General features: G+C 49.9%; 1 protein-coding gene across 1 annotated transcript in view; it reads left to right on the top strand.

The window, feature by feature from the left end:
- The window catches only part of LOC121562644 (neural-cadherin-like), a gene marked incomplete at its 3' end in the record, with an annotated part of 188222 nt that overhangs the window by 99601 nt on the left and 61937 nt on the right, over nucleotides 1-26684 (top strand). Inside the window, exons 7-12 of the mRNA XM_045215873.1 lie at nucleotides 4936-5078; nucleotides 13109-13281; nucleotides 15404-15572; nucleotides 16302-16472; nucleotides 16772-16944; nucleotides 17655-17822. Of these exons, the coding sequence (XP_045071808.1) occupies nucleotides 4936-5078; nucleotides 13109-13281; nucleotides 15404-15572; nucleotides 16302-16472; nucleotides 16772-16944; nucleotides 17655-17822 (997 nt within the window). The remainder of the gene's footprint in view (nucleotides 1-4935; nucleotides 5079-13108; nucleotides 13282-15403; nucleotides 15573-16301; nucleotides 16473-16771; nucleotides 16945-17654; nucleotides 17823-26684) is intronic.

Below are 26684 nucleotides of genomic sequence, written 5' to 3' on the forward strand. Positions count from 1 at the left end.
CATTTTCCTTCCACCCTGCCTGCTCTTCTTGTTGTTAACCTTGTCAGCCTAGGCCATACCATTTCACTTTACTCTGCTCTGCACAGCTGCCTCCTCCCACAATCCAGTGCAGCTGCAGTTTCCCAGAATTCCACATGGCTGCCAATTCCCAAAATCCAGTACAGCTGCTGTTGCTGGTCTACAACCCAAACCCCTTCAAAACAAAACACACACAAAAAAAAGAAACAGAAACTGGGATTTAAACATCTCTATCTGTCCTGTTCCTCTTGGGCATGTTTCCTGCCCTGTATTAGCTCATCCGCACATTCTTTTTTTTTAAATGCTGTTCCGGGCCGATCTGTTGTGATGCATTGAGCTGTTGTTTTTTTCCCTCTGGCGTTGCTCCGGCCTGTGGCTCTTTTAATTGGACAATTTTCTGGCAGCTAGCTCTGCAAATTGGTGAGGCAGGTTCAATCAACCATGCCTTTAGTTGTTGTGAGGGGAAAACGCCAGAAAAACACATGTATGTCAGTACACACAAACACACACACACACATACACACAGACACACACACACAGGGCAGTGTGTGTGTGTGTCTGTGTGTATGTGTGTGTGTGTGTTTGTGTGTACTGACATACATGTGTTTTTCAGAGAGAGATGGAGAGGTAGGGAAAGAGTTGAGAGAGAGAGATGGAGTGAGTGAGTCAGACAGAGTGAGAGAAAGAGTGAGAGAGTAGGGGGGGGTAGAGAGATGTAGAGGGAGATCCAACTGCCCACCAGGGATGTCTGTTTTAATCATTCAGATGAACAGTGGCAGGGACCCAGTGTGTGGGTGTGGCTGGATATGGATTGCTGAGATGGATGCACTATGTAGATGAGTTAGCTTTTAGTTGTTGGGATTAATGTTGTGGTGTGGGTAGGTGAATGGGGTGATGTGTGTGGGTCTGTGTGCGGGGTTATGTGTGATGGGAGGCTGTGTGTGGGTCTGTGTGGTGTTGTGTGTGTTATGATGCTATTGCTGTGTGTATCTGTTGGGGGTTTGTGGGAAGAATTGATTTCCTGTCAGTAGGACCGTCACCGTTTTCCCCTCATGCTCTGTCCATTCTACAGAGATCTACAGTGAATCGTCATTGTTACTCTACAATGCTGAAAACAAAACAGATATTCTCTAATGTATAACACAAGGAAACAGGGAGACTGGTAGTAATTGACTAACTTTGTGATGGCCGTCAGACTGTTATTTCTATTGGGCTCAATTGGATCAGCCAGTTTCAATGGCCACTCGGTTCGCTCCCCTATGCTGTTCGTCACTATCGGATGAAAACCTCATCTCCAAAACAGAAACTTTTCAGGAAAAAAAAAAACAACAACTATATTTTCCTATTAACGAACATACATTGAAACTTCAGAAGATATGTTGAATACATTTTTGTGGGCCTAGACTCATGAAATGTTCAGCGTATATTGAGGGGAGTTACTGCTTTAATACAATATTTTAAAAAGCCAAAAATGGAGTTACGAGGTTTTCATTCGACAGTGACATATTGCTGGTGAAATCGACAAAATTAGTCTTGTCACTCAGCCTGGTGTACACTAAGAAGATCATTACAGGGATTGTTTGCTGGCCGACAGTAACCTGAGTGATGAGTGAATTGGATAGGCAGAGAGATATTTATAAATGTATTCACAAATCTCTGACAATCTGTTGACATTACAGAAGATGGAGAAATGCTAATGAGCACTAACAACAAGCTAGTCTCAGTCTCGGTCTGGCGCTGTGTGTTTTGTCAGTCGTTAATATGTAATAGATGTGTTGGGTAAATTGGCTAATTATATTGTGGCTGATGTCAGTCATTGTGAAGGGAAATGGGGTTAAGGGTGACAGAGTGTCTGTGTGTCTGGTGTGGTAGTGGCGGGTTGGCTGGTTGGCTGACGGGAGGGAGGATGTTGGCAGACTCTGATGGAGCACTAGTTGGAGTTTGGGTTGAAATTAGATTGATGGGACAGATAATGAGAGGGCGAGTGGGCACTGTGAGGGGAATACACAACCACTGTCTGTCTGCCTGGGCAGGCGCCTGCCGCATTCACCATTCACTCACTCACTGCCTCTCCCAAAAATGGCCGCCCCGACTGGGAGTTGTCAGTCAGTCCTGTGTCAGAACCCCGTCACCTGGGCCAAACTCCATGGTAACAGGTGAGAGACGGAGAGCAGCCTGAGTCGGTGACTGGCACCCTTTGAGCGGCGGAGGGAGGTGATGGAGAGGAGCTGTGGTGTGGTGGATCCTCTCCTTCTTATTTAAAGAAAATGGAGCCTGTGAAAATAAAGCCTTTGAGAGATGTCGTGTGTGTGTGTGTACAAGGGTGTCATCTCATCATGGGAAACGAAGGCCCTTTGAGGCTGGTGACAGATTAAAGGTTGTTGTGCCGTGGCGGTGGGTGTTGGAGCAGGCAGGTTGCATGGGGAGGGTTGAGGGGGTTGAGGGGGGCGTCTCCAAGCGGGGACATAAATCACAGTCATGAAACGCCTGTCAGCATGCCTCTGTTACCCATCAATCAGTTGTGTGGGAAAGGACCTGATGACGAGTACAACCGCTCCCCTCTCTTCACCTTTCCCTCGATCTCCACTGTCTATCTCTGTCACTCTCTGGACCATCCATCTTACTCTCTGGACCTCCATCCATCTTACTCTCTGGACCTCCAGCACCATCATTCTGTCCCTTTTCTCCTCCCTTTCCCAAACCTCTCTCCATTTGTCAGGAAACTGATTTGACACGATCACTGAACAGTTGAATTAGTTTTTAATTTTGAATGTATCATTGTAGTTGATAATCCTTTTATAAGACTTTTTATCATCTTCATTTGTTCTGCATAAGTTATCAAGATTATTATACAGTCTGCATGCCTATTGAAAGACAACTTGACAGGGCCCTAATCAAGTGAATGACAGGGCCCTAATCAAGTCAAATCACATGAATGAAACTGGAACATTGGTTTCCATGGAAATATACAGTGCATAAGGCTCTTGCGTAAACAATATACTGGGAATTAATCGCTCAATATAGACACATGAAAGGTTTGTTACTTTTCTGCCCTAAGAAATTATATTATGATTGGACAATATACAGTAGACCTTCATTGTGGTCCTCTGTAGCTCAGCTGGTAGAGCACGGCGCTTGAAACGCCAAGGTAGTGGTTTTTTTTATTTTATTTTTTATTTTATTTTTTATTGTAGGGAAATTCTGCGCAGCTTCCATCCACCTGCACAGGCAGAAAGGAACTTAAAGGAAATGTTCTCAGAGGCATGCTCATGCTGTGAATGCTTTATCCCTCTCCCCCACCCAGCAAAATTATTCCTATTCTACTGACTGAGAAGTGGAGGAGGGGGTAGCAGACAGACAGACAGACAGACAAGACCGACAGACAGACAAGACCGACAGACTACAGACAGGCAGGCAGACTACAGACTGACAGACAGATAGACAGTCAGGGAGACAGATAGACTACAGACAGACAGACAGACAGAGCATGCTAGCTCAGTAGAAGAGTCCGTCTCTGTCAGTCTGTCAGAGTGAGTCGTGCCTCTGTCTTGTTTTTGCGTCCACTAGCTCTGAGCGGAGTGGAGCGTGGGTGGAATGATGAACGACAACATACTGTGCCCACATTGAGGCCCTGTTTGTCTTTCCACTGTTAGACGCACTCACATCCACAGGAACATTTCAGTTGAGATGAAGCGAGAGGGTGATGGTGAAAGAGACAGCTGGGAAGACCGTGGTGCTTATATCTGTGTGTGTGTGTGTGAATGTGTTTGTTTTGCTTCACTGGGACTGTTTGCATTGAAATAAAATACTGTTCTTTATGTATGTACAGTCTGAAAGCAGCACCAAAGTGTTTCTGAGGATGAGGGATGAGTAGGATTCTGTGGGAATAGGACCATGGTCGTCTGTGTACCTTTATGTGTGTTCCTGTGTAGAGGAGAGTACATTGTTCTTTTCTCAGATCAGTGTATATGTCTGGAAGTGTTCTTTACATTACAGGCCTGCTAGATTTGAAAGCCACAAACTGTACAGTATAGTCAGTTTACTGTAGGTATAAATTGAATCCAGTAATGGACCATCTTCTGTTCTGTCACTACTATCAGGAGCTTCTATCACGTAGCCAGTCCTGGAGCCTGCTCTAGGGTTCCCAGTCTAGGGGTCCCGGGCCAAGGCTTGGCCAATGGAATAAACTGAGCGCGGCGGCCGCTCAAGACTTCAGCAAATTCATCTTTTGCCTCCTCGAGCGCCGCTTACGGACCACCACGGCCACATGCAAAACTGCTTGTGTTTGCCACCTGGCACCCTACTCCAATTGAAGTCTATGAGACCTTCGCCGCTTACCGCGGCACGTCTGTAAGCGCCTTTATGTGTGAATCTCCCATGGGGAATTAATATGACTGACAGTGTGAGATCAAGGTGTTAATGCATTGTTTGTGTATTCTATATTTGGCATATGTACTATATAATGTAGGTATATCTATAGCATACAATAGGGGTTTGTTTGTGTGTGTTTGTATGACATGCTGGGGTTGTTTGATTCTCTCCAGAGTTCCTCACAACTCTGTCATCCAAGTCACTCGTTCTTTCACACCCCAACCCAGCCACTTTGTGTTGTCTCCCCAGTGTGACAGGCTGCCAACAGCTGTTTACTGAGTGCTGTCTCCATAGAATTAGGAAATTAGAAATCAGGTTGTCTCCACCTAGGCTCACCATATCAGACACTCAACCAACTCTGTTTTTACCCTCGCAAAAACAGCTTCATAATGCATTCATAAATCTGTTTGAAATATTCAAGTGATTAAAATGTGTCTGCAGCCTGGTGTGTTATTCACTCATTTTCACTCTCACACTCTGCATTGTCGCTGGGGAGAGGCGAGGAGAGGTGTTGATTTTGGGATGTCTCTCTCGCTCTGTTAACAGCTACCGGACCTTTGTCTCTGAGGACGCCGGGCCTAACACACTGGTTGCCACGGTGCTTGCCAAGGACCCAGACGGCGATGGAATCACCTACAAAATCACAACGGGCAACGCCGAGGGCAACTTTGTTATTGACAGCCAGAAAGGTGAGACATATTGTTTACACCCCTCCCTTCCTTTTCTTCAGTGAGTCCTTCTGCTCTCCCTCCTCCCCATCCCTTCTTGCAGATATTACACTAGATTGGGTGAAAGGAATTGTCATGAGATACGCTTTAGCTGTCGTTTATTTTTAGTGTGGCTGATTTTGTCATTGCAAATGTCATCAAAGGTTTACTCCAATGTTTCAAGTTGGAGTCCCTCCTAGCTTTTAGCCCACCAAGGAAGCAATTTGAAATCGAAAATGTGTTAAAGGCCTAAACTAATTTCATAGCCCTCCCACCCTGGGTAAATTGCACCATTGAATCTGCATATCACATTAAAGGGTAATAAGATTACTTTAGCAAATTCAATTACTCTGGATCTTCAAGGTGCAATTTCCTTTGTTCATTTCCACTGATAGTAACTGTCAGCAGATAGGGGAGATTTCTCAACCATATAAAAAAAATAAAAGCCATATAACCCTGATTGGTACACAAAACAAATAACCTGCTATTCATCCATGTCACTTCAATTGCTTTAAATGGCTGTAGAACTGCTCTTCTAAAATTACTGTTCTCACACATTTGGGTGGCATTTTGTTTCGCCTCTAGCATGCATTCGGAAAGTATTCAGACCCCTTGGCTTTTTCCACATTTTGTTACGTTACAGCCTTATTCTAAAATGGATTAAATAAATAAAAAAATCCTCATCAATCTACACACAACAGCCCATAATTACAAAGCGAAAACAGGTTTTTAGAAAATTTTGCAAATGTATTACATTTACATTTTAGTCATTTAGCAGACACTCTGAAATACGTCATTCAGACCCTTTGCTATGAGACTCAAAATTGAGCTCAGGTACATCCTGCTTCCATTGATCATCCTTGAGATATTTCTACAAGTTGATTGGAATCCACCTGTGGTAAATTCAATTGATTGGACATGATTTGGACACTAACACACCTGTCTATATAAGGTCCAACAGTTGACAGTGCATGTCAGAGCAAAAACCAAGCCATGAGGTCGAAGGACTTGTCCATAGAGCTCAGAGACAGGATTGTGTCGAGGCACAGATCTGGGGAAGGGTACCCACAAATGTCTGCAGCATTGAAGATCCCGAAGAACACAGTGGCCTCCATCATTCTTAAATGGAAGACGTTTGGAACCACCAAGACTCTTCCTAGAGCTGGCCGCCCGGCCAAACTGAGCAATTGGGGGAAAAGGACCTTGGTCAGGAAGGTGACCAAGAACCCGATGGTCAGTCTGACAGTGCTCCAGAGTTCCTTTGTGGAGATGGGAGAACATTCCAGAAGGACAACCATCTCTGCAGACTGGTCAGACTTAGCATCAGCGCATACATCCTGCTGCTACTATATGACAAGTTTACACACTATTATTGGACCCTATTATCTCTTTCACTCACCTGTGGAGCTGTCTGGGCTCACTAGAGGGGTTTAACCCTTGTATTACTCACATCATTAAACTGAAGATTTTCTCAAAAGCCATTATTTCAAACTATTCCATATAGCTTCTTATTTGGTTAAAATCCTTCATGGTTCATACCCATATAGCACTCATTAGTTTGGGGGCAAAGGACATATTCCACACGCACGCTCGTGCACACACACACACAAGCCCCACCCCCATCTCATCACTCTCGCTCTCTTTTAGAGATCAAAGTATTGTTTTACTTCTTCTCCACGGATCGTCAAATCTCCTCTACTTTCCTGAAATTTCCTCAATCATTCATGGGATTTTTTCTCGGGGACAGATGGGCTGTGTTAATTTGACTGTAACTCAGCGTAGAATATGTTTCCTGAGATTGAATACCGTTTTAAGAATTCAAACAGCAAAGTCAATAAGATGATCACCCTCTTTGTATTAAAGACATAAATACAAAGCCTCCGTTCCCAGCATGAGGAAAGTATTTACCGAGACGACAGGCAAAATGTTTACTCCAATAAACAGGTAGATCATGTCTACGGCTAATGTGAACGACCATTCTCTTTTTTCCCTTTTTATTGCATAGTTTTTTTGTTGTTTGTCTGTGAAGAGCCCATATTGAAGAAGTGTTCTAATTCATCTGCAGGCTGTTAAAGAAATCCCATAGGTGTAGGAGTAGTAATGGTTCATCATGCTGTCCTCTCTCAGTGCCACTAGTTTAGTGGGAGTTTTGTCGTGCGTGTGATGTGAGGTTTATATAACTTCCCCCATTGCCTCGCCCCGTACTGCACCCCTTTCTCCAGTCGTTCCTCCCTCAGTCTCTCTGCCTTTCATGGCTCCATCCCGCTGTTTTGGGGCCAGACGATGATTAGAGGTGGCGTTGAGAGAGGGGCATCGTCTCCCCATCCCTCCCCCCTGCCAACCCCCTCCTCTCTATCATACGAAGCGGCGTGTGCTCAGTGACCCCTGGAGAAACATCTTCTCCATCTTTGATGTGCGATGATATGTGCTGGCCGAGTCTCACCGACCATGTTTAGCAGGGTGAGCAAGGTCTGTGACGCACACTGCTGCATGCCTCGGCCTGCCTCACCCAGCACTGTCACACACTCACACACACACACAAACGCGCACACACTCACACACACACACATGCTTGGACACACGCACGCACACACACATACACATTATTTGAAACACATGCATGCTCACAAACATCAATTCCATCACCCAAATACTGCGGGACCACATATCTTATAGAACGGAAGGGACACAGGCTATATGCTTTGTGTCACGATCGTTTACGTACGAGACGGACCAAGGCGCAGCGTGATAAGCGTACATATTTATTTAACGTACTTAACACACGACAAAACAACAAACAAACGATACGTGAAATCCTAGGTAGACTAAATAACATACCTATCCGGAACAAGATCCCACACAGACTGGTGCCAAACGGCTGCCTAAGTATTGTCCCCAATCAGAGACAACGAGCTACAGCTGCCTCTGATTGGGAACCACCCTGGCCAACATAGATCTACACGATCTAGAAAACACAACATATAAAATTTGACATAGAAACTACACACCTGGCTCAACATTTAAGAGTCCCCAGAGCCAGGGCGTGACAGTACCCCCCCACCCCCAAAGGCGCGGACTGCGACCGCGCCACACAAACACAACAGGGTAGGGGCCGGGTGGGCATTCCGCCTCGGAGGTGGATCCGGCTCCGGGCGTGACCACCACTTTCTCTCCACCTCCCCGTTGCGCCCCTGGTCTGGTCTGGCACCGCTGACTGGAGCTGGACCCGATGACGGTGGATCGATCTGTACAGGCTCCGGACTGGAGCCACTGGCCGGAGCTGGACTGGGCACCGGTGGAGCGGATTGCTCTGGCTCCGGAGTGGATCCGCTGACAGGAGTTGGACCGGACCCGGTGGAGCGGATTGCTCTGGCTCGGAGTGGAGCAGCTGACCGGTGCGGACCAGGCACCGGTGGAACAGGCACGGCCGTGCCGGACTGGACACACGCACCACTGGCTTGGTGCGGGGAGCAGGAGCGGGCGGACCGGGCTGACGACGCGCACCACTGGCTTGGTGCGGGGAGCAGGAGCGGGCCGGACCGGGCTGACGACGCGCACCACTGGCTTGGTGCGGGGAGCAGGAACGGGCCGCACGCGGGCTGACGGCGCACCACTGGCTTGGTGCGGGGAGCAGGAACGGGCCGGACCGGGCTGGCGACACGCACCACTGGCTTGGTGCGGGGAGCAGGAACGGGCCGGACCGGGCTGACGACGCGCACCACTGGCTTGGTGCGGGGAGCAGGAACAGGCCGGACCGGGCTGGCGACGCGCCCCACTGGTTTGGCGCGAGGGACAGGAACAGGCCGGACCGGGCTGGCAATGCGCACCACTGGCTTGGTGCGAGGGACAGGAACAGGCCGGGCTGGACTGGGAAAACGCACCACTGGCTTGGTGCGAGGGACAGGAACAGTCCGGGCTGGACTGGGAACACGCACCACTGGCTTGGTGCGGGGAGCAGGAACAGGCCGGGCTGGGAACACGCACCACTGGCTTGGTGCGGGGAGCCGGAACGGGCCGGAACGGGCCGGAACGGGCCGGGCCGGACTGTGGAGGCGGACTGGAGGTCTGGAGCGAAGAGCCAACACAACCCGTCCTGGCTGAATGCCTACTTCCACACAATATGTGTGAGGCATCAGCACAGGATGTACGGGGCTGTGCACTCGTACTGGCGCTACAGCACGTGGCACTGGCGCAGGATATACGGGACCGAGGAGGCGTACTGGAGACCACGAGCGTTGAGCCGGCACACGCCGTCCTGGCTGAATGCCCATCTTTGCACGACACGTGCGTGGTGCTAGCACAGGACGCATAGGACTGTGCCGGAACACTCGCGGCACAGTACGTGGCTCCGCATAGCACGGAGCCTGCCCAGTCACACGCTTCCTAGCCTGAGTACGGGGAGTTGGCTCTGCTCTAACCCTAGGCTCCGCCAACCACCCTTTTAGCCCCCCCGAAAAAATGTATTGGGGCTGTCTCTCGGGCTTCCTCCTCGGCCGGTACCCTCTGCGTTGCCGCTGCTCCTCTCTATAGCGCGCCTCCACAGTCTCCTCCCAAGGACGGTGATCCATTCCGGCCTGAATCTCCTCCCAAGTCCAGGATCCCTTCCCGTCCAGGATCTCCTCCCTGGTCCAGGCTGTCTGTTCCTGGACACGCTGATTGGTCCTCTTTTGGTGGGATCTTCTGTCACGATCGTTTAAAAACGAGACGGACCAAGGCGCAGCGTGATAAGCGTACATATTTATTTAACGTACTTAACACACGACAAAACAACAAACAAACGATACGTGAAGTCCTAGGTAGACTAAATAACATACCTATCCGGAACAAGATCCCACACAGACTGGTGCCAAACGGCTGCCTAAGTATTGTCCCCAATCAGAGACAACGAGCTACAGCTGCCTCTGATTGGGAACCACCCTGGCCAACATAGATCTACATGATCTAGAAAACACAACATAGAAAATATGACATAGAAACTACACATCTGGCTCAACATTTAAAGAGATTCCCCAGAGCCAGGGCGTGACACTTTGTTCTTGTAATGTCTTAAAATCTCTCAACTCTGGCTCAACCTTTTTCTGAGCAGTCTTTGAAGTCATGGCGAGATGTTTATGTCATCCTAAGACATCCTCCTCCAGATAGATACTGATGTACGGTAGGCCTCACAGTCAGCTTTTTGTTCAATTTGTCACATTCTACCACAATGTATTGGTTTGATGTTCCTGAGTGTACACCCAGGTGTGTGCATTCACTGTGCGTGTTCGTGCGCGATTATGTGTGAATACTACCCCATGTGGCATGCATTTGCAACATAATTCTGTGTGTGTGCAGAGTCATTCTCTCCCTGGGTTGCTGGGAGTATGTGACATGTCCTCCTGAGGATACGTCCTCCTGAGGATACACCCTCTCCTTCAACAGGCTCGCTCTTATAGGACCAGCTCCCTGGCTTGTGGTGCAGCTAGTCAATCTCTTATAGGACCATCTCCCTGGCCTGTGGTGCAGCGAGTCTTTCTCATATAGGACCAGCTCCCTGGCCTGTGGTGCAGCTAGTCAGTCTCTTATAGGACCAGCTCCCTGGCCTGTGGTACTGCTAGTCAGTCTCTTATAGGACCTTCTCCTTGGCCTGTGGTGCAGCTAGTCAGTCTCTTATAGGACCATCTCCCTAGCCTGTGGTGCAGCTAGTCTTTCTCTTATAGGACCAGCTCCCTGGCCTGTGGTGCAGCTAGTCAGTCTCTTATAGGACCAGCTCCCTGGCCTGTGGTGCAGCTAGTCAGTCTCTTATAGGACCATCTCCTTGGCCTGTGGTGCAGCTAGTCAGTCTCTTATAGGACCAGCTCCCTGGCCTGTGGTGCAGCTAGTCAGTCTCTTATAGGACCATCTCCTTGGCCTGTGGTGCAGCTAGTCAGTCTCTTATAGGACCAGCTCCCTGGCCTGTGGTGCAGCTAGTCAGTCTCTTATAGGACCAGCTCCCTGGCCTGTGGTACTGCTAGTCAGTCTCTTATAGGACCATCTCCTTGGCCTGTGGTGCATCTAGTCAGTCTCTTATAGGACCAGCTCCGTGGCCTGTGGTGCAGCTAGTCAGTCTGTTATAGGACCATCTCCTTGGCCTATGATGCTGCTAGTCAGTCTCTTATAGGACCATCTCATTGGCCTGTGGTGCAGCAAGTCAGTCTCTTATAGGACCATCTCCTTGGCCTGTGGTGCAGCTAGTCTTTCTCTTATAGGACCATCTCCTTGGCCTGTGGTGCAGCAAGTCAGTCTCTTATAGGACCATCTCCTTGGCCTATGGTGCAGCTAGTCAGTCTCTTATAGGACCAGCTCCTTGGCCTATGGTGCAGCTAGTCAGTCTCTTATAGGACCAGCTCCTTGGCCTATGGTGCAGCTAGTCAGTCTCTTATAGGACCATCTCCTTGGCCTGTGGTGCAGCTAGTCTTTCTCTTATAGGACCAGCTCCCTGGCCTGTGGTGCAGCTAGTCAGTCTCTTATAGGACCAGCTCCCTGGCCTGTGGTGCAGCTAGTCAGTCTCTTATAGGACCAGCTCCCTGGCCTGTGGTACTGCTAGTCTTTCTCTTATAGGACCAGCTCCCTAGCCTGTGGTACTGCTAGTCCAGGCCGTCCACCCCGGTGAAACCAGTCATTCTGACAAGCTCTCCCAGGCAGCCTCCTCCATGGCAGCTAGTGCCCCATCTCCACGACACACGCCCTGCCACTGTCCCTGTCCCTGCCCCCACACTGTCACACTCCCGGAGCGTAGCTCACATCACATTAGAATTGATCAAATGTTCCTCTTGGCCCGGCCGTGCTACTGTAGCGCTCGTACCACGCCTAATTTCAGAGACAGGATATCTCCTGATTCCCTATGGCTGGTTGTTGAATGGCCCTCAGTATTTCACCCCTCCTCTCCCACTACTCTCCCCCTCCTTTCACTCTCCTCCCCCTCCTCTCCCCCTCCTCTCCCCCTCCTCTCCTCCTCATCTCACCCCTCCCCCTCCCCTCCCCCTCCTCTCACCCTCCTCTCACCCTCTTCTCTCCCTCCTCTCTCACTCATCTCCTCACCCCTTCTCTCCCCCTCCTCTCCTCCTCATCTCCCCCCTCCCCCTCCCCTCCCCCTCCTCTCTCCCTCCTCTCTCCCTCCTCTCCTCCTCATCTCACCCCTCCTCTCCCCCTCCTCTCCCCCTCCTCTCTCCCTCCTCTCACCCCTCATTTCTCCCTCCTCTCCCCTGATACTCTAGTGTCTTTCATGTCACCCTGTTAGGCAGAGATAGACAGACTGCGCTGGTCTCTAAAGAGCAACAACATCCAACGCAGACCCTCTGAAAGCCATGGAAATGTATATAGCACCCAGTGCATCTCCAATGGTTGCATCTGTGCCTGTTAGAGTCTTAGAAGATAAGACAGAATGTATTAAGTGTGTCCACAGCCCACACACGCACTTTGCAAACACCAAAGGCCAGATGAATGCAACATGAAGAAAAAGAAAACACTCTGAAGAGAGAGGGGGAGAGAGAGGGATGGAAATCTGCCGCCCACACTAAGGTGACGGCCAATAGGAAACAGAGAAAAAGTCACCAAGGCACCGAGGGGAGGGGACGGTCACCGCGGAGGTAAGAGGAACCTCAGTCACACAGACAACAGACATACACCATCCTTTGTTGTTTTATCCACCACCAAAGGTGGGACTGACAACCGCCTTTGTTGGATGCAGTCACACGCTGGCCAAGTGTCAAAGACACTGGGAGAGATGTTGAGGAAGAGAGCGACATGGCTGTTCTACACACCAGATGTGTCAGTCACGAACAAAGGAGCACAAGCAGACCCTCCAGGGTTGAATTCAGTTCATGCAGTTTTATATACAGTATAAGGGAAAACCAAGGGCACAAAGTGTCCAAAGCTGATAAAACAGCATGTTCTCGCTTTTGCTGCCCTATATAAGTCAGTCAGGAGACCTTGTGAACGCAGAGGTTCACTCATTCATAGTGAGGTCATAACTTGTCTCTGATTGGTTGTTGCAGGTCTGATCCGGCTGCGCTCCAGCCCACCTCCCAGACTCCAGGGGATAGAGTACATCCTGAACGTCACAGCGACCGATGACAACGCCTCTGGCGGCCCCCAGGCCCTCTCGTCCACCGCCCAGGTTATCGTCGGCGTGGACGACGTCAACAACAACAAACCTGTCTTTGAGAGGGTAAGCTTCGTTCTCACTGCTCTATGTCATGGTTTTGATATCTGTTTGGCTCTGAACATACATCTCATTACAGCTCATTGTGTTTCCCAGCCTCTGTCTCTCAGCCTTAACTATGGGGGCATACTATTAGAAATAAATAAAGGTGTTAGCAGAGTTCTGAGATGAGCATCAGTACTCTCCTGTTGACTTCCAGAGCTTAGTCTTTCTCTCTCCTTCCAAATCGCTCTGGTTTCTCGGTTTCTCTTATCTGTTTATTGCAGCTCCCTTTCTCTCTCTCTTTATCGCCTCTGTTTATTACCTCTCCATCTCCGTCCTCCAGTGGTGTGATTAGCCGGCCGACCCACTCTATTTCTAGATCATCTAAGGGTTTTTAATGAAGTGTTTGAAAGATATGCCGAATCATCACTGCCCTACCTGTTTTCTGCCGATGTCTCAATTTTAAATTAGATGAAGTTAGCCTTTGAGATATTTGGAGCTAATTGTGCCTCGCAAAGTAAAGCTACTTAACTCCCCGGAGTCCTGGGAGCATTTTGTACATATGCGTGTTTCACATGTTAGTCTGAAAGATGAGATTAAACCTTTTCATGTGCTCTCACACGGCTCCCTCAGGACTCCCTCATGCTTTGTTCTTTGAATTGTTTTATGTTATATTTATCTGTGCTAGCATGCTCAAACTATAGTCGAACTGAGGTGCGGACAATACTTTCCTACAAAAGGGAGAAAAAAGTCCAAAGAGAGTAAGTCCAAAGAGAAATTCTTTCAAAAATAAAACACAGCTGGATCACTTTGCCTGTGTGCTCAGTTTTCTCCTCCTCTGTGCAGGCAGCAAACAGCAGGCAGAGAGAAGAGAGAAATCTGCTTTTATGTTGTTTCGTGCCCTTGGCCCTCCTGCTCCTGTTTGTTTGGCTGAGGTTCAGGCAGTTCCTGTGCATTTGTGAGCATCAGTGACTCAGGGATTCCTAAGAGAAGGGTCCCTCCTGGGCCCATGGGTTGTCTGTGAGAGTGCCAGGTCCTGAAGCTTCCTAAGAGGAGGGTAAATGCAGCTGGAGAGGGAGAGGGGGAAGAGGGGGCACCGTTTGAGTTTGAGATCCACCACAGCCCCTCTCATCCCTGACTGGGACTCCCTTAGGGACACCTGACCTCTGAAAACACATTGAATTTGGGCCTAGAAAGACTGTGACCAATGGTTAGAGGAGGGAGTGGCGGTGGAGAGGGAGGAGAGGGAGAGGAGGGTGGAAAATGCCCCCTTGTCATTAATTAGATGTCAGAAGTAAGCATCAAAGACGAGCTGCTGAATTGATCGGGGATCTTTTTTTATTTGAAATGCCGTCTCTGTCTGAGGCGCGCCAAAATGAGCCGTCTGATGATGTCAGAGAGATGGGATTTTGGAAGATTTGACTGTTTTCTCTTTATACACACCAAGCAAGCGCTCAGATGATGATGAGGAAGGAAGGAAGGTGTGTGGGCGTCGGAGCACATCCAAATTATCCAGGCTTACGCCGTATCTCTGTGGATCTGCTTCGCTGGAATTGATTCAAGGCCGCTTTAATTATAAAACACAGATGAATCTCTACAGAGCAAAACATAGAGGGATTAATAAGAGACACTTCCTCCTCAAACCCCTTTCTCCACTTCTCTCCCCCCTTCTCTCTCTCTCTCTCTCTCTCTCTCTCTACTTCTTCACTTCTAATACTATTCCCTTTCTCCTCCTTTTCTGTAACTCCTTTCAATGATTCACTTCTATCTCTCCGCTCTCATTCCACTGTCCATCTCCCTTTTCCCTTCTCTTTGACTATTTCATAACTGTCTCCCATCCCTCTCTCTTCCATTCCCGCCACACATGTCCTGAATATACTGAATGACCTTTTTCTTTCATTTCATCCCCTTCTATGCATCCTAATTTCTATCCCTCTGTCATTTGGTAACTGGCATGCCTCCATTACCCATCCTCTTCTCTGTCTCTGTCTCTGTCTCTGTCTCTGTCTCTGTCTCTGTCTCTGTCTCTCTCTCTCTCTCTCTCTCTCTCTCTCTCTCTCTCTCTCTCTCTCTCTCTCTCTCTCTCTCTCTCTCTCTCTCTGTCTCTCTCCCACTATCCCTATACCTCTCCCCCTTTCCCCCTCAGTGCCAGCAGTACCGGGAGCGGACCACGGTGCTGGAGAACCAGCCTGCAGGAACGTTTGTCCTCCAGGTCCACGCCGTAGATGCAGACGAGGGCTCTAATGGGAGAGTCACCTATGGATTCATGCACAAAGACAGCACTGTGCCTGCCTTCAGTATCCACCCAGACACAGGTACAGTACAGTCCAACTTTACTGTTTGGTTGTGGACCCTAGTAGCATCCCCATAGTGTTTAGGCTTTATGTCATCTGGTACTGAAAAGGTTACAAGTCTCTGCAGCTCTCGCTAATGTTTCTCAGTCTCCCTCTCTTCCGATGGTCTCTTTCTCTCTCTATCTCTTTCTCTCTCCTCCTCCTCTCTGGATCACTTTGGAACTGCCTTGACGTATTTTATGAATTCCAAAGTTAAATCTAATTCACTTTAATGACACCCTTTCAAAATGTGCCAGCACTCAAAATGAGAAGAAAAGACAGCGTTTAAAAAATGTTCACAAGCCCTCTTTTAGAAATGAATTGCTTTATGAAATGTAACTGTTCAGTGGACATCAATCATTAACCTTTATAGAGGAGAGAAAGGAGTGAAAGGAGAGGGATTGGCTTTGCATGAACTGTGAGGAATCCTCCGAATGACTTTGATTGAATTCAAGTGCAATTTCCAAAACCCCAAACATTTCATCATAAACTTTAATAGCACATCAATTACAGTGTACGCACGTCCTTCATTAGTATATTGAGATCTGTAATTACATAGCGTTACGTTCGCTAACATAACACATCAGATTCAGTATTTCATCATAAACTTAGCCTACACCCTGACAGTAATAACATTTGAGAGAAAATGTTGTGTCCGGTCTGCCTTTGTCCGTTTGCCATGGCAACCACTGTATAACACTGTTCCCTCAGGTGTGATAGTGACGTCCAGGAAGTTTGACCGTGAGCGTCAGCGGGAGTACGCGGTGACGGTGACCGCTACGGACCAGGCAGCAGACCCCCTCATAGGGATCTGTCAACTCAACATCCTCATTCTCGACGAGAACGACAACAGCCCCAAGTTTGAGAACCAACGCTACGAGTGTGAGTGCTGGGGATCACACACACACACACACACATACACATGCAAAAGCACACATACATGCACACATGTACCTATGCGCATATGGGAATGCACTCACACGCACTCACACACATATGCACATAATCTAGTCTAGTCCTATTATCGATCCAGTAGTATTTGCAGATCATGTCTACCTTGTCAATGTTTTATTGACAACATCACTTCTTTGTTCATCTTGCCAAGACATAGTTTAATCAGCAGAGCTAATTTTCAGATTTATTTTTGGCCAATTGAATATGATGTGTTGTCTTCCCCACAGACTTCCTTCGGGAGGACACAATGATTGGCACCAGTTTTCTGCGTGTGGCCGCCCACGACGATGACTACAGCACCAATGCTGCCGTCACCTACTCCATGTCTAAAGAACAGCCAGAGTACCTGAGGGTCAACCCCCTAACAGGCTGGGTCTACGTCAACCAGCCCATCTCACAGGTCAGGAACACAACGTCAGGAACACAACCTTAACCCATAACACTAAACCTAACACAACCATAACCCATCTCAGCTGTACGTCAAGTCCACCTGCCCCAGGTTTCATTGGTTGAGATGAGACTCATTACAGAGAATATTTCCCACTTCATTGAGAGCATAGAGGAAGTCTAATATGTATTTTTAAAAGTATTTATAAGCTAGCACAAATCTAACAAGCTAATGTTTGAGAGCTTTTTTGCCGTTTTCTTCTTTCTTCTTCGCTGGCTAGTCTGTAAATGTCCCTCCTCAGGGGAGAATGTTTTATCACATAGCAGAAAATGGGAAGCCTGGTGTAGTGAGGAGGTGTTAGCATGCTTTAAAAAAAAGTTATGCTGCTATGACTACAGCGTTCCTCTATCAGCAGAACACTGTTGGTAGCATTCTATCAGTCACCCGTGATGAGACAGTGTCATTTACATTTACCCATTACTACCAATGTTCTACCAATATCCAGTAGCATGAGTCAAATACAGCCAGCGTGTCCCTGTCCCTGTGACACTCCCTGACACTGTCATCTTGCATGACATGCATCTCACTGTAATCTAATCTACACAATCACTGGGAGGGTTTATGTTTCCTTGCTTCTCTAACTGTCCTTCACCCCTGTCTAAACTGCTATTATTTCAGTCAGCGTGTGTCATGTGACAGCTTTGTTGTTGCTATGACTACAGAGAACCTACATCACCCGGGAGATAGTTGCTACGGATGGGGGGAACCGGAGCAGTTCGGTGGAGCTGTCCGTCACCATCACCAACGTGAAGAACCAGCCTCCGCAGTGGGACAGGGACAGCTATGACGTGGTCATCCCAGAGAATACCGTCAGGGACACACCCATAGTGGTAAGATGGGACCGGGACAAACAGGCTACGTCCCAAATGGTATCCTATTCCCTATGTAGTGCACAACAGGGCTCTGGTCAAAAGTAATGCACCAAAAAGGAAATAGGGTGCCATTTGGGATGCAGATATACTGTATGGGTGGAATGTTGGGAGAAATAGATCAAGTCATCATGTTTTAACATACACATGGGGAAGTTCCAAGATGGCGTAGCAGTGCGGTCGTGTTCTCTTGTGTGTCCATGTAAATAGCCTGTTTTTTGTATATTTTTTTGTATTTTACATATATATTTCCCTATCACACTTTTCATCCTTCTACTAAATATACTTTCCTGCAACCCGCCTCACTCAATGTGGAACGGATTATATTATTTACTCACCTTTATCTAGAATCTCCAGTTGAAACTAGCCAGCCAGCTAACTAGCTAACTAGCTACTTGCTATTAGCCACCGTTAGCGGTTTTCACCCAGAACATCAGATTTTCTGCCGGAATAACTGAATCACTGGACCTTAACACCGGATCGCAACTAGCTAGCCGTAACTGAATGGATGTCGAATGGATGTTGCTGTAGGCTAATCACCACTGCCCCCGAAGCAAGCACCAGTTAGCCTTGAGCTAGCCTCGAGCAGGCCCATATCCCGGCTATCTACCTCTCTGTCTACCGGATGGGAGTAGCCAGCTAACCAGCTAACTAGCTACTTGCTATTAGCCACCATTAGCGTTTTTTCAACATTGTCCGTGGACTGCACTACCTACCAGCCAGCTCTAGCCTGGACTATTATCGGCCAGTCTGCACTGTCTGCACAGCACATTATCGACCCAGAACCTATCTGATTTTCTGCCGGAATCACTGAATCACTGGACCTTTAACACTGGATAATCGCAACTAGCTAGCTGCAACCAAATGAACGTTGTTGTTGGCTAATCAGCCTTGAGCTAGCCTTGAGTCAGGCACATCTCCCGGCTATCTACCTCTCTGTCAACCGGACGGGACCTCCTAGAGTTGACACGGAGCCCCGCCGATCCATCACTACTGGTCTGCCGACGTAATCGTCTGTGGTTTCAACAGGCTTCCCGTTGTGACGACCACGAAGATCCATCTGCTAGTCCCGGCCCGCTAGCACACACAAACTACAATCGTGCTTCCTGCTCGCTGTGCTGTAGCACCAATTCGAACTGCTCTCAGACTCACATATTGATGTTCACTGGACCTTATGATCACTCAGCTGCACAGCTGATCTCTGCTGGACTGCCCAAACTTTATCGCCATTACCAGTTGTTGTCTTAGCTCTCTCTAATAACACCTGTGATTGCTTTATGCCTCTCTCCCATGTCAATATGCCTTGCCTATTGCTGTAACCAGTTAGTTCTGATTATACAATTTCACTGTAGAATCCCAAGTCCCTCTCAAACTGCCTCAAATAGTTCCTTTGTTCCACCCCCCATACACGCCGAGACCGGCTCAATTGGTGCCTCCAGTGATGCTATCTCTTTCATTGTTACCCAACGCTTAGGTTTACCTCCACTGTACTCATATCTTTCCACATCCTTGTCTGTACATAATGCCCTGAATCTTTTCTACAACGCCCGGAAATCTGCCCCCTTTATTCTCTGTACCCAACGCACTAGAAGACCAGTTCTTAAAGCCTTTAGCCGTATCCTTATTCTAGTCCTCCTCTGTTCCTCTGGTGATGTAGAGGCTAACCCATGCCCTGCAGCCCCCAGTATCACTCCTACTCCCCAGGAGCTATCATTTGTTGACTTCTGTAACCGTAAATGCCTTGGTTTTCTGCACGTTAACATCAGAAGCCTCCTTCCTAAGTTTGAGTTATTCACTGCGTTAGCACACTCCGCCAACCCTGATGTTCTAGCAGTGTCTGAATCGTGTCTTAGGAAGGCCACCAAAAATTCTGAAATGTCCATCCCCAACTACAACATTTTCCATCTAGATAGAACTGCCAAAGGGGGTGGAGTAGAGATAGCCTGCAGAGCTCTATCATACTATGTCACGGTTCAGACAGACGACAAGAGGACCACAATTGCGTCACACCAGAAAGTTTATTTAAACTTAAAGGGAAAGGGATGTAGGGAGTGAGTGAAGGCTCCAGGGGTTATCCCGTCCGATGTGCTGGGTCTGTGCCTCCCCCCAGTGGCAGCGATGCGTCCGATGACGCCGGTGGTTGGTGGTCCAGAAGTCCTGGGGGGAGGAAACACAGACACAACGGGGCGGAATGAAACCAGGCAGCAGTACAGTTCAAGGGAAATCCAAAATACGTAGTAGCAAGGCAGAAGGCTGGTCAGAGTTACCGGGATAGAAGAGTAGTCAGGAGTCGTAATGGCAGAAGCAGGTCTGGATCTCCTGAGGCAGAAGAGTCTCCAAAAAACAGGCAGGTCGGGGTCACAAAACCAGGGTGAGCCAGAAGCGCGAGCAAACAGGTTCGGGTGTGAGCTTTGCAGACGATCTGACAAAGGAGAGCTGAAAGACAGGGCTATAAATACTGGGAGAGGTTAGTGGGTAATGCAGCGCAGCTGGCAGAGTAATTAGAGCCGAGCAGAGCAGGGACAGGTGGAGCTAGTTAGGCTGAGTAGAGAGAGAGTGGTGAGCAGAGTGGAAACAACTTAAGGTGGTAACCCAGTGGAGTGAGAGGGCTCATGACAGAACCCCCCCAAGGGACGGCCCCAGAAGTCCCAAGAGCAACACCACGCCGGGCGGGAGGAGGGGAGCCGGAGGAGGGCTAGAACTCCTCCGAACGGTCCGAGCGAACGTCCTCATCCTCGGAGGAAGCCGGAGGGCCGTGGTCGGGAGATGGGACAGGTCCCGAGACAGGATCAGGCACAGGACAGGAAGCCGAGCGGGCAGGACGGTTAGGGATCCCTCTGGGGCGGCCCCTACGGATTGCAGGTTGATCAGGATGCCGTTGGTGGAAAGCGGTGATGAGAGTCCTATCCACAATCCGACTAGCTGGCACCCAGGTCCTTTCCTCAGGTCCATAGCCCTCCCAGTCAATGAGGTACTGGAGACCCCTACCCCTCCGTCTGGACCGAAGCAGGCGGCGGACGGTGTAAACCAGACCACCATCGACGAGCCGTGGAGGAGGAGGACAAGGCGCAGCAGGGACCAGCGGACTCCTGGGCACAGGCAGGGGCTGCAGCAATCCGGCTGGGGGCTGGCAGAACGACTTGTGTTGGTTGCAGATGGGGCAGGCTTGGACGAATTCCCGTACATCCTTCCTCAGAGAGGGCCACCAGAACCTCTGGGCGAGCAGGTTGTAAGTGCGGGTGGAGCCAGGGTGACAAGCTAGGCGGGAGTCATGTCCCCACTGAACGACCTGGGACCTCAGGTCTTCGGGGGACAAAAAGGCGGTCAGCTGGGCAAGTGCTGGGACCTGGCTGGTTACGGAGAGCCTCCAGCACCTGTTCCTCAACAGCCCAGGTCAGAGCTGCAACGATGCAGGGACTTGGCAAAATCGACACAGGGTCCTTGGAGGGGTCAGGAGCGGAGTTAGTAGGTACTGGCCGAGGGGGTAGTGCGGCGGCAAGCAGGCAGGTTCGGTGGCAGTCCTCTCCCCACTCCCTGATCACCCCGGTCACCCAGTCGAGCTGAGGGTTGTGCCGGCGGAGCCATGGGTAACCCAGGATGAGGGGTTGGCCTGGAGAGGGGAGCAGGTGAAACTGGATAGTTTCTTGATGGTTTCCGGACAGACCCATCGAGACCGGGGCCGTGACATGAGTGACCGATCCGAGTAAGTGTCCGTCCAGTGCCCGGGCAGGAATAGGAGGTGTCAAACGGAGGTTCTCCAGTCCCAGTTGGCGTGCCAGCTTGATGTCCATTATGTTGGCTTCGGCGCCAGAATCCACCAGAGCAGCCAGGGTGTGAGTTGAGTCAGGGAGGCGGAGGTTTGAGGTGAAGCGTCGCTGGCGCTCTGCAGGAGTGAGAGAGGCTCGCCCAATCTCCATAGGCTCAGACTGATCAAGCTGACCTGGGTGAGTGGCAGTAGATGACAGGAGCCCAGTCGGATCTCTCCGAATGCCGGTAGTAGGTGGACCTTGGCGCCCCCTCCCACGACGACGGGTCTGTATCCTACTGTCGATCCTGACAGTCAGTGCGATGGCTTCATCAAGAGTGGAAGGCAGTTCATGGGAGACCAACTCGTCCTTGATATAGTCAGCCAAACTATGGAAGAACGCGTCCACCAACGATGGTGTGTTCCAAGAACTTCGTCTAGCCAGGGTTCGGAAGTCGATGGAATGGTCTGCGACTGTACGTCTGCCTTGTCGAATACTGAACAGTTCACGAGACGCCTCTGCGGTTGGGGAATCCAGGTCAAACACCTTCAGCATCTCCTCAGCAAACAGGTCGAAGGTTGCACATGCGGGGGTTTGACGTTCGAACTCTGCTGTTCCCCAGAGTCGAGCTCGGCCCGTCAGGTGAGTGATGGCATACCCAACTTTAGCCCCTCCGTGGCGAAGGTCCTTGGCTGCAAGGAGAACTGAAGTCGGCAGCTAGTCAGGAATGGCCGGACCTGGGTTGAATCGCCGTTGAACCGCTCGGGGTTTCCAATCTTGGGTTCGGAGCAGCGGCTGCAATGACCGGGGCAGGTAACTCCGGGGGCAGGGCTGGTGGGCAGACTGGCTGGGGTCAGGTTGGTGAGGAGTTGAATGATCATGGCGAGTTGTTGTTGCTGCTGCTGGGACTGCTGCTGGTGCTGCTGGAACTGCTGATGCTGTTGGTGGCCGACCTGAAGCAGAGAGGAGATGACGCCGCTCATGCGGCCTAGCTCTCTCTCAGTGTGTTCCAGGCGTAGCATGGCGGTGGGTTGCTCAGGCTCTTCGGTTTCCATGTCGGGGGAAGTGTGCGCTGAGTCCATGATGGTCAGATCGTACTGTCACGGTTCAGACAGACGACAAGAGGACCACAATTGCGTCACACCAGAAAGTTTATTTAAACTTAAAGGGAAAGGGATGTAGGGAGTGAGTGAAGGCTCCAGGGGTTATCCCGTCCGATGTGCTGGGTCTGTGCCTCCCCCAGTGGCAGCGATGCGTCCGATGACGCCGGTGGTTGGTGGTCCAGAAGTCCTGGGGGGAGGAAACACAGACACAACGGGGCGGAATGAAACCAGGCAGCAGTACAGTTCAAGGGAAATCCAAAATACGTAGTAGCAAGGCAGAAGGCTGGTCAGAGTTACCGGGATAGAAGAGTAGTCAGGAGTCGTAATGGCAGAAGCAGGTCTGGATCTCCTGAGGCAGAAGAGTCTCCAAAAAACAGGCAGGTCCGGGGTCACAAAACCAGGGTGAGCCAGAAGCGCGAGCAAACAGGTTCCGGGTGTGAGCTTTGCAGACGATCTGACAAAGGAGAGCTGAAAGACAGGGCTATAAATACTGGGAGAGGTTAGTGGGTAATGCAGCGCAGCTGGCAGAGTAATTAGAGCCGAGCAGAGCAGGGACAGGTGGAGCTAGTTAGGCTGAGTAGAGAGAGAGTGGTGAGCAGAGTGGAAACAACTTAAGGTGGTAACCCAGTGGAGTGAGAGGGCTCATGACATACTATCCAGGTCTGTGCCCAAACAGTTTGAGCTTCTACTTCTAAAAATCCACCTTTCTAGAAATAACTCTCTCACTGTTGCCGCTTGCTACAGACCCCCCTCAGCCCCCAGCTGTGCCCTGGACACCATATGTGAATTGATTGCCCCCCATTTATCCTCAGAGTTCGTACTGCTTGGTGACCTAAATTGGGATATGTTTAACACCCCGGCCATCCTACAATCCAAACTAGATGCCCTCAATCTCACACAAATTATCAACGAACCTACCAAGTACAACCCTAAATCCGCAAACACGGGCACCCTCATAGATATCATCCTGACTAACTTACCCTCTAAATACACCTCCACTGTCTTCAACCAGGATCTCAGCGATCACTGCCTTATTGCCTGCGTCCGTAACGGGTCTGCGGTCAAACGACCACCCCTCATTTACATTTACATTTACGTCATTTAGCAGACGCTCTTATCCAGAGCGACTTACAAATAGGTGCATTCACCCTATAGCCAGTGGGATAACCACTTTACAATATCTTTTTTTTTTTTTTTTTTTTGGGGGGTTGAAAGATTACTTATCCTATCCCAGGTATTCCTTAAAGAGGTGGGGTTTCAAATGTCTCCGGAAGGTGGTGAGTGACTCCGCTGTCCTGGCGTCGTGAGGGAGCTTGTTCTACCATTGGGGTGCCAGAGCAGCGAACAGTTTTGACTGGGCTGAGCGGGAACTATGCTTCCGCAGAGGAAGGGGAGCCAGCAGGCCAGAGGTGGATGAACGCAATGCCCTCGTTTGGATGTAGGGACTGATCAGAGCCTAAAGGTACAGAGGTGCCGATCCCCTCACAGCTCCATAGGCAAGCACCATGGTCTTGTAACAGATGCGAGCTTCAACTGGAAGCCAGTGGAGTGTGCGGAGGAGCGGGGTGACGTGAGAGAACTTGGGAAGGTTGAACACCAGACGGGCTGCGGCATTCTGGATGAGTTGTAGGGGTTTAATGGCACAGGCAGGGAGCCCAGCCAACAGCGAGTTGCAGTAATCCAGACGGGAGATGACAAGTGCCTGGATTAGGACCTGTGCCGCTTCCTTTGTAAGGCAGGGTCGTACTCTCCTAATGTTGTAGAGCATGAACCTGCAGGATCGGGTCACCGCCTTGATGTTAGCGGAGAACGACAGGGTGTTGTCCAGGGTCACGCCAAGGCTCTTCGCACTCTGGGAGGAGGACACAATGGAGTTGTCAACCGTGATGGCGAGATCATGGAACGGGCAGTCCTTCCCCGGGAGGAAGAGCAGCTCCGTCTTGCCAAGGTTCAGCTTGAGGTGGTGATCCGTCATCCATACTGATATGTCTGCCAGACATGCAGAGATGCGATTCGCCACCTGGTTATCAGGAAGGGGGAAAGGAGAAGATTAGTTGTGTATCGTCAGCGTAGCAATGATAGGAGAGGCCATGTGAGGATATGACAGAGCCAAGTGACTTGGTGTATAGGGAGAATAGGAGAGGGCCTAGAACTGAGCCCTGGGGACACCAGTGGTGAGAGCACGTGGTGCGGAGACAGCTTCTCGCCACGCCACTTGGTAGGAGCGACCGGTCAGGTAGGGACGCGATCCAGGAGTGAGCCGCGCCGGAGATGCCCAGCTCGGAGAGGGTGGAGAGGAGGATCTGATGGTTCACAGTATCAAAGGCAGCAGACAGGTCTAGAAGGACAAGAGCAGAGGAGAGAGAGTTAGCTTTAGCAGTGCGGAGAGCCTCCGTGACACAGAGAAGAGCAGTCTCAGTTGAATGACCAGTCCTGAAACCTGACTGGTTTGGATCAAGAAGGTCATTCTGAGAGAGATAGCAAGAGAGTTGGCTAAAGACCGCACGCTCAATAGTTTTGGAAAGAAAAGAAAGAAGGGATACTGGTCTGTAGTTGTTGACATCAGTGGGATCGAGTGTTGGTTTTTTGAGAAGGGGTGCAACTCTCGCTCTCTTGAAGACAGAAGGGACATAGCCAGCGGTCAAGGATGAGTTGATCAGCGAGGTGAGGTAGGGGAGAAGGTCACCGGAGATGGTCTGGAGAAGAGAGGAGGGGATGGGGTCAAGCGGGCAGGTTGTTGGGCGGCCTGCAGTCACAAGTCGCAAGATTTTATCTGGAGAGAGAGGGGAGAAAGTCAAAGCATAGTGTAGGGCAGTGTGAGCAGGACCAGCAGTGTCATTAGACTTAACAAACGAGGATCGGATGTCGTCAACCTTCTTTTCAAAGTGGTTGACGAAGTCATCCACAGAGAGAGAGGAGGGGGGATTCAGCAGGGAGGAGAATGTGGCAAAGAGCTTCCTAGGGTTAGAGGCAGATGCTTGGAATTTAGAGTGGTAGAAAGTGGCCTTAGCAGCAGAAACAGATGAAGAAAATGTAGAGAGGAGGGAGGAAAAGATGCCAGGTCGGCAGGGAGTTTAGTTTTCTTCCATTTCCGCTCCGCTGCCCGGAGCTCTGTTCTGTGAGCTCGCAATGAGTCATCAAGCCACGGAGCTGGAGGGGAGGACCGAGCCGGCCGGGAGGATAGGGGACACAGAGAGTCAAAGGATGCAGAAAGGGAGGAGAGGAGGGTTGAGGAGGCAGAATCAGGAGATTGGAGGGAGAAGGATTGAGCAGAGGGAAGAGATGATAGGATGGAAGAGGAGAGAGTAGTGGGAGAGAGAGAGCGAAGGTTGCGGCGGCGCATTACCATCTGTGTAGGGGCAGAGTGAGTAGTGTTGGAGGAGAGCGAGAGAGAAAAGGATACAAAGTAGTGGTCGGAGACATGGAGGGGAGTTGCAGTGAGATTAGTAGAAGAGCAGCATCTAGTAAAGATGAGGTCAAGCGTATTGCCTGCCTTGTGAGTAGGGGGGACGGTGAGAGGGTGAGGTCAAAAGAGGAGAGGAGTGGAAAGAAGGAGGCAGAGAGAAATGAGTCAAATGTAGACGTAGGGAGGTTGAAATCCCCCAAAACTGTGAGGGGTGAGCCATCCTCAGGAAAGGAACTTATCAAGGCGTCAAGCTCATTGATGAACTCTCCAAGGGAACCTGGAGGGCGATAGATGACAAGGATATTAAGCTTAAATGGGCTAGTGACTGTGACAGCATGGAATTCAAATGAGGAGATAGACAGATGGGTTAGGGCAAAAATTGAGAATGTCCACTTGGGAGAGATGAGGATTCCTGTGCCACCACCCCTCTGACCAGATGCTCTCGGGGTATGCGAGAACACATGGTCAGACGAGGAGAGAGCAGTAGGAGTAGCAGTGTTTTCAGTGGTAATCCATGTTTCCGTCAGCGCCAGGAAGTCGAGGGACTGGAGGGTAGCATAGGCTGGGA

This window comes from Coregonus clupeaformis, unplaced genomic scaffold (assembly GCF_020615455.1).
Source record: "Coregonus clupeaformis isolate EN_2021a unplaced genomic scaffold, ASM2061545v1 scaf0542, whole genome shotgun sequence".
Lineage (NCBI taxonomy): Eukaryota > Metazoa > Chordata > Actinopteri > Salmoniformes > Salmonidae > Coregonus > Coregonus clupeaformis.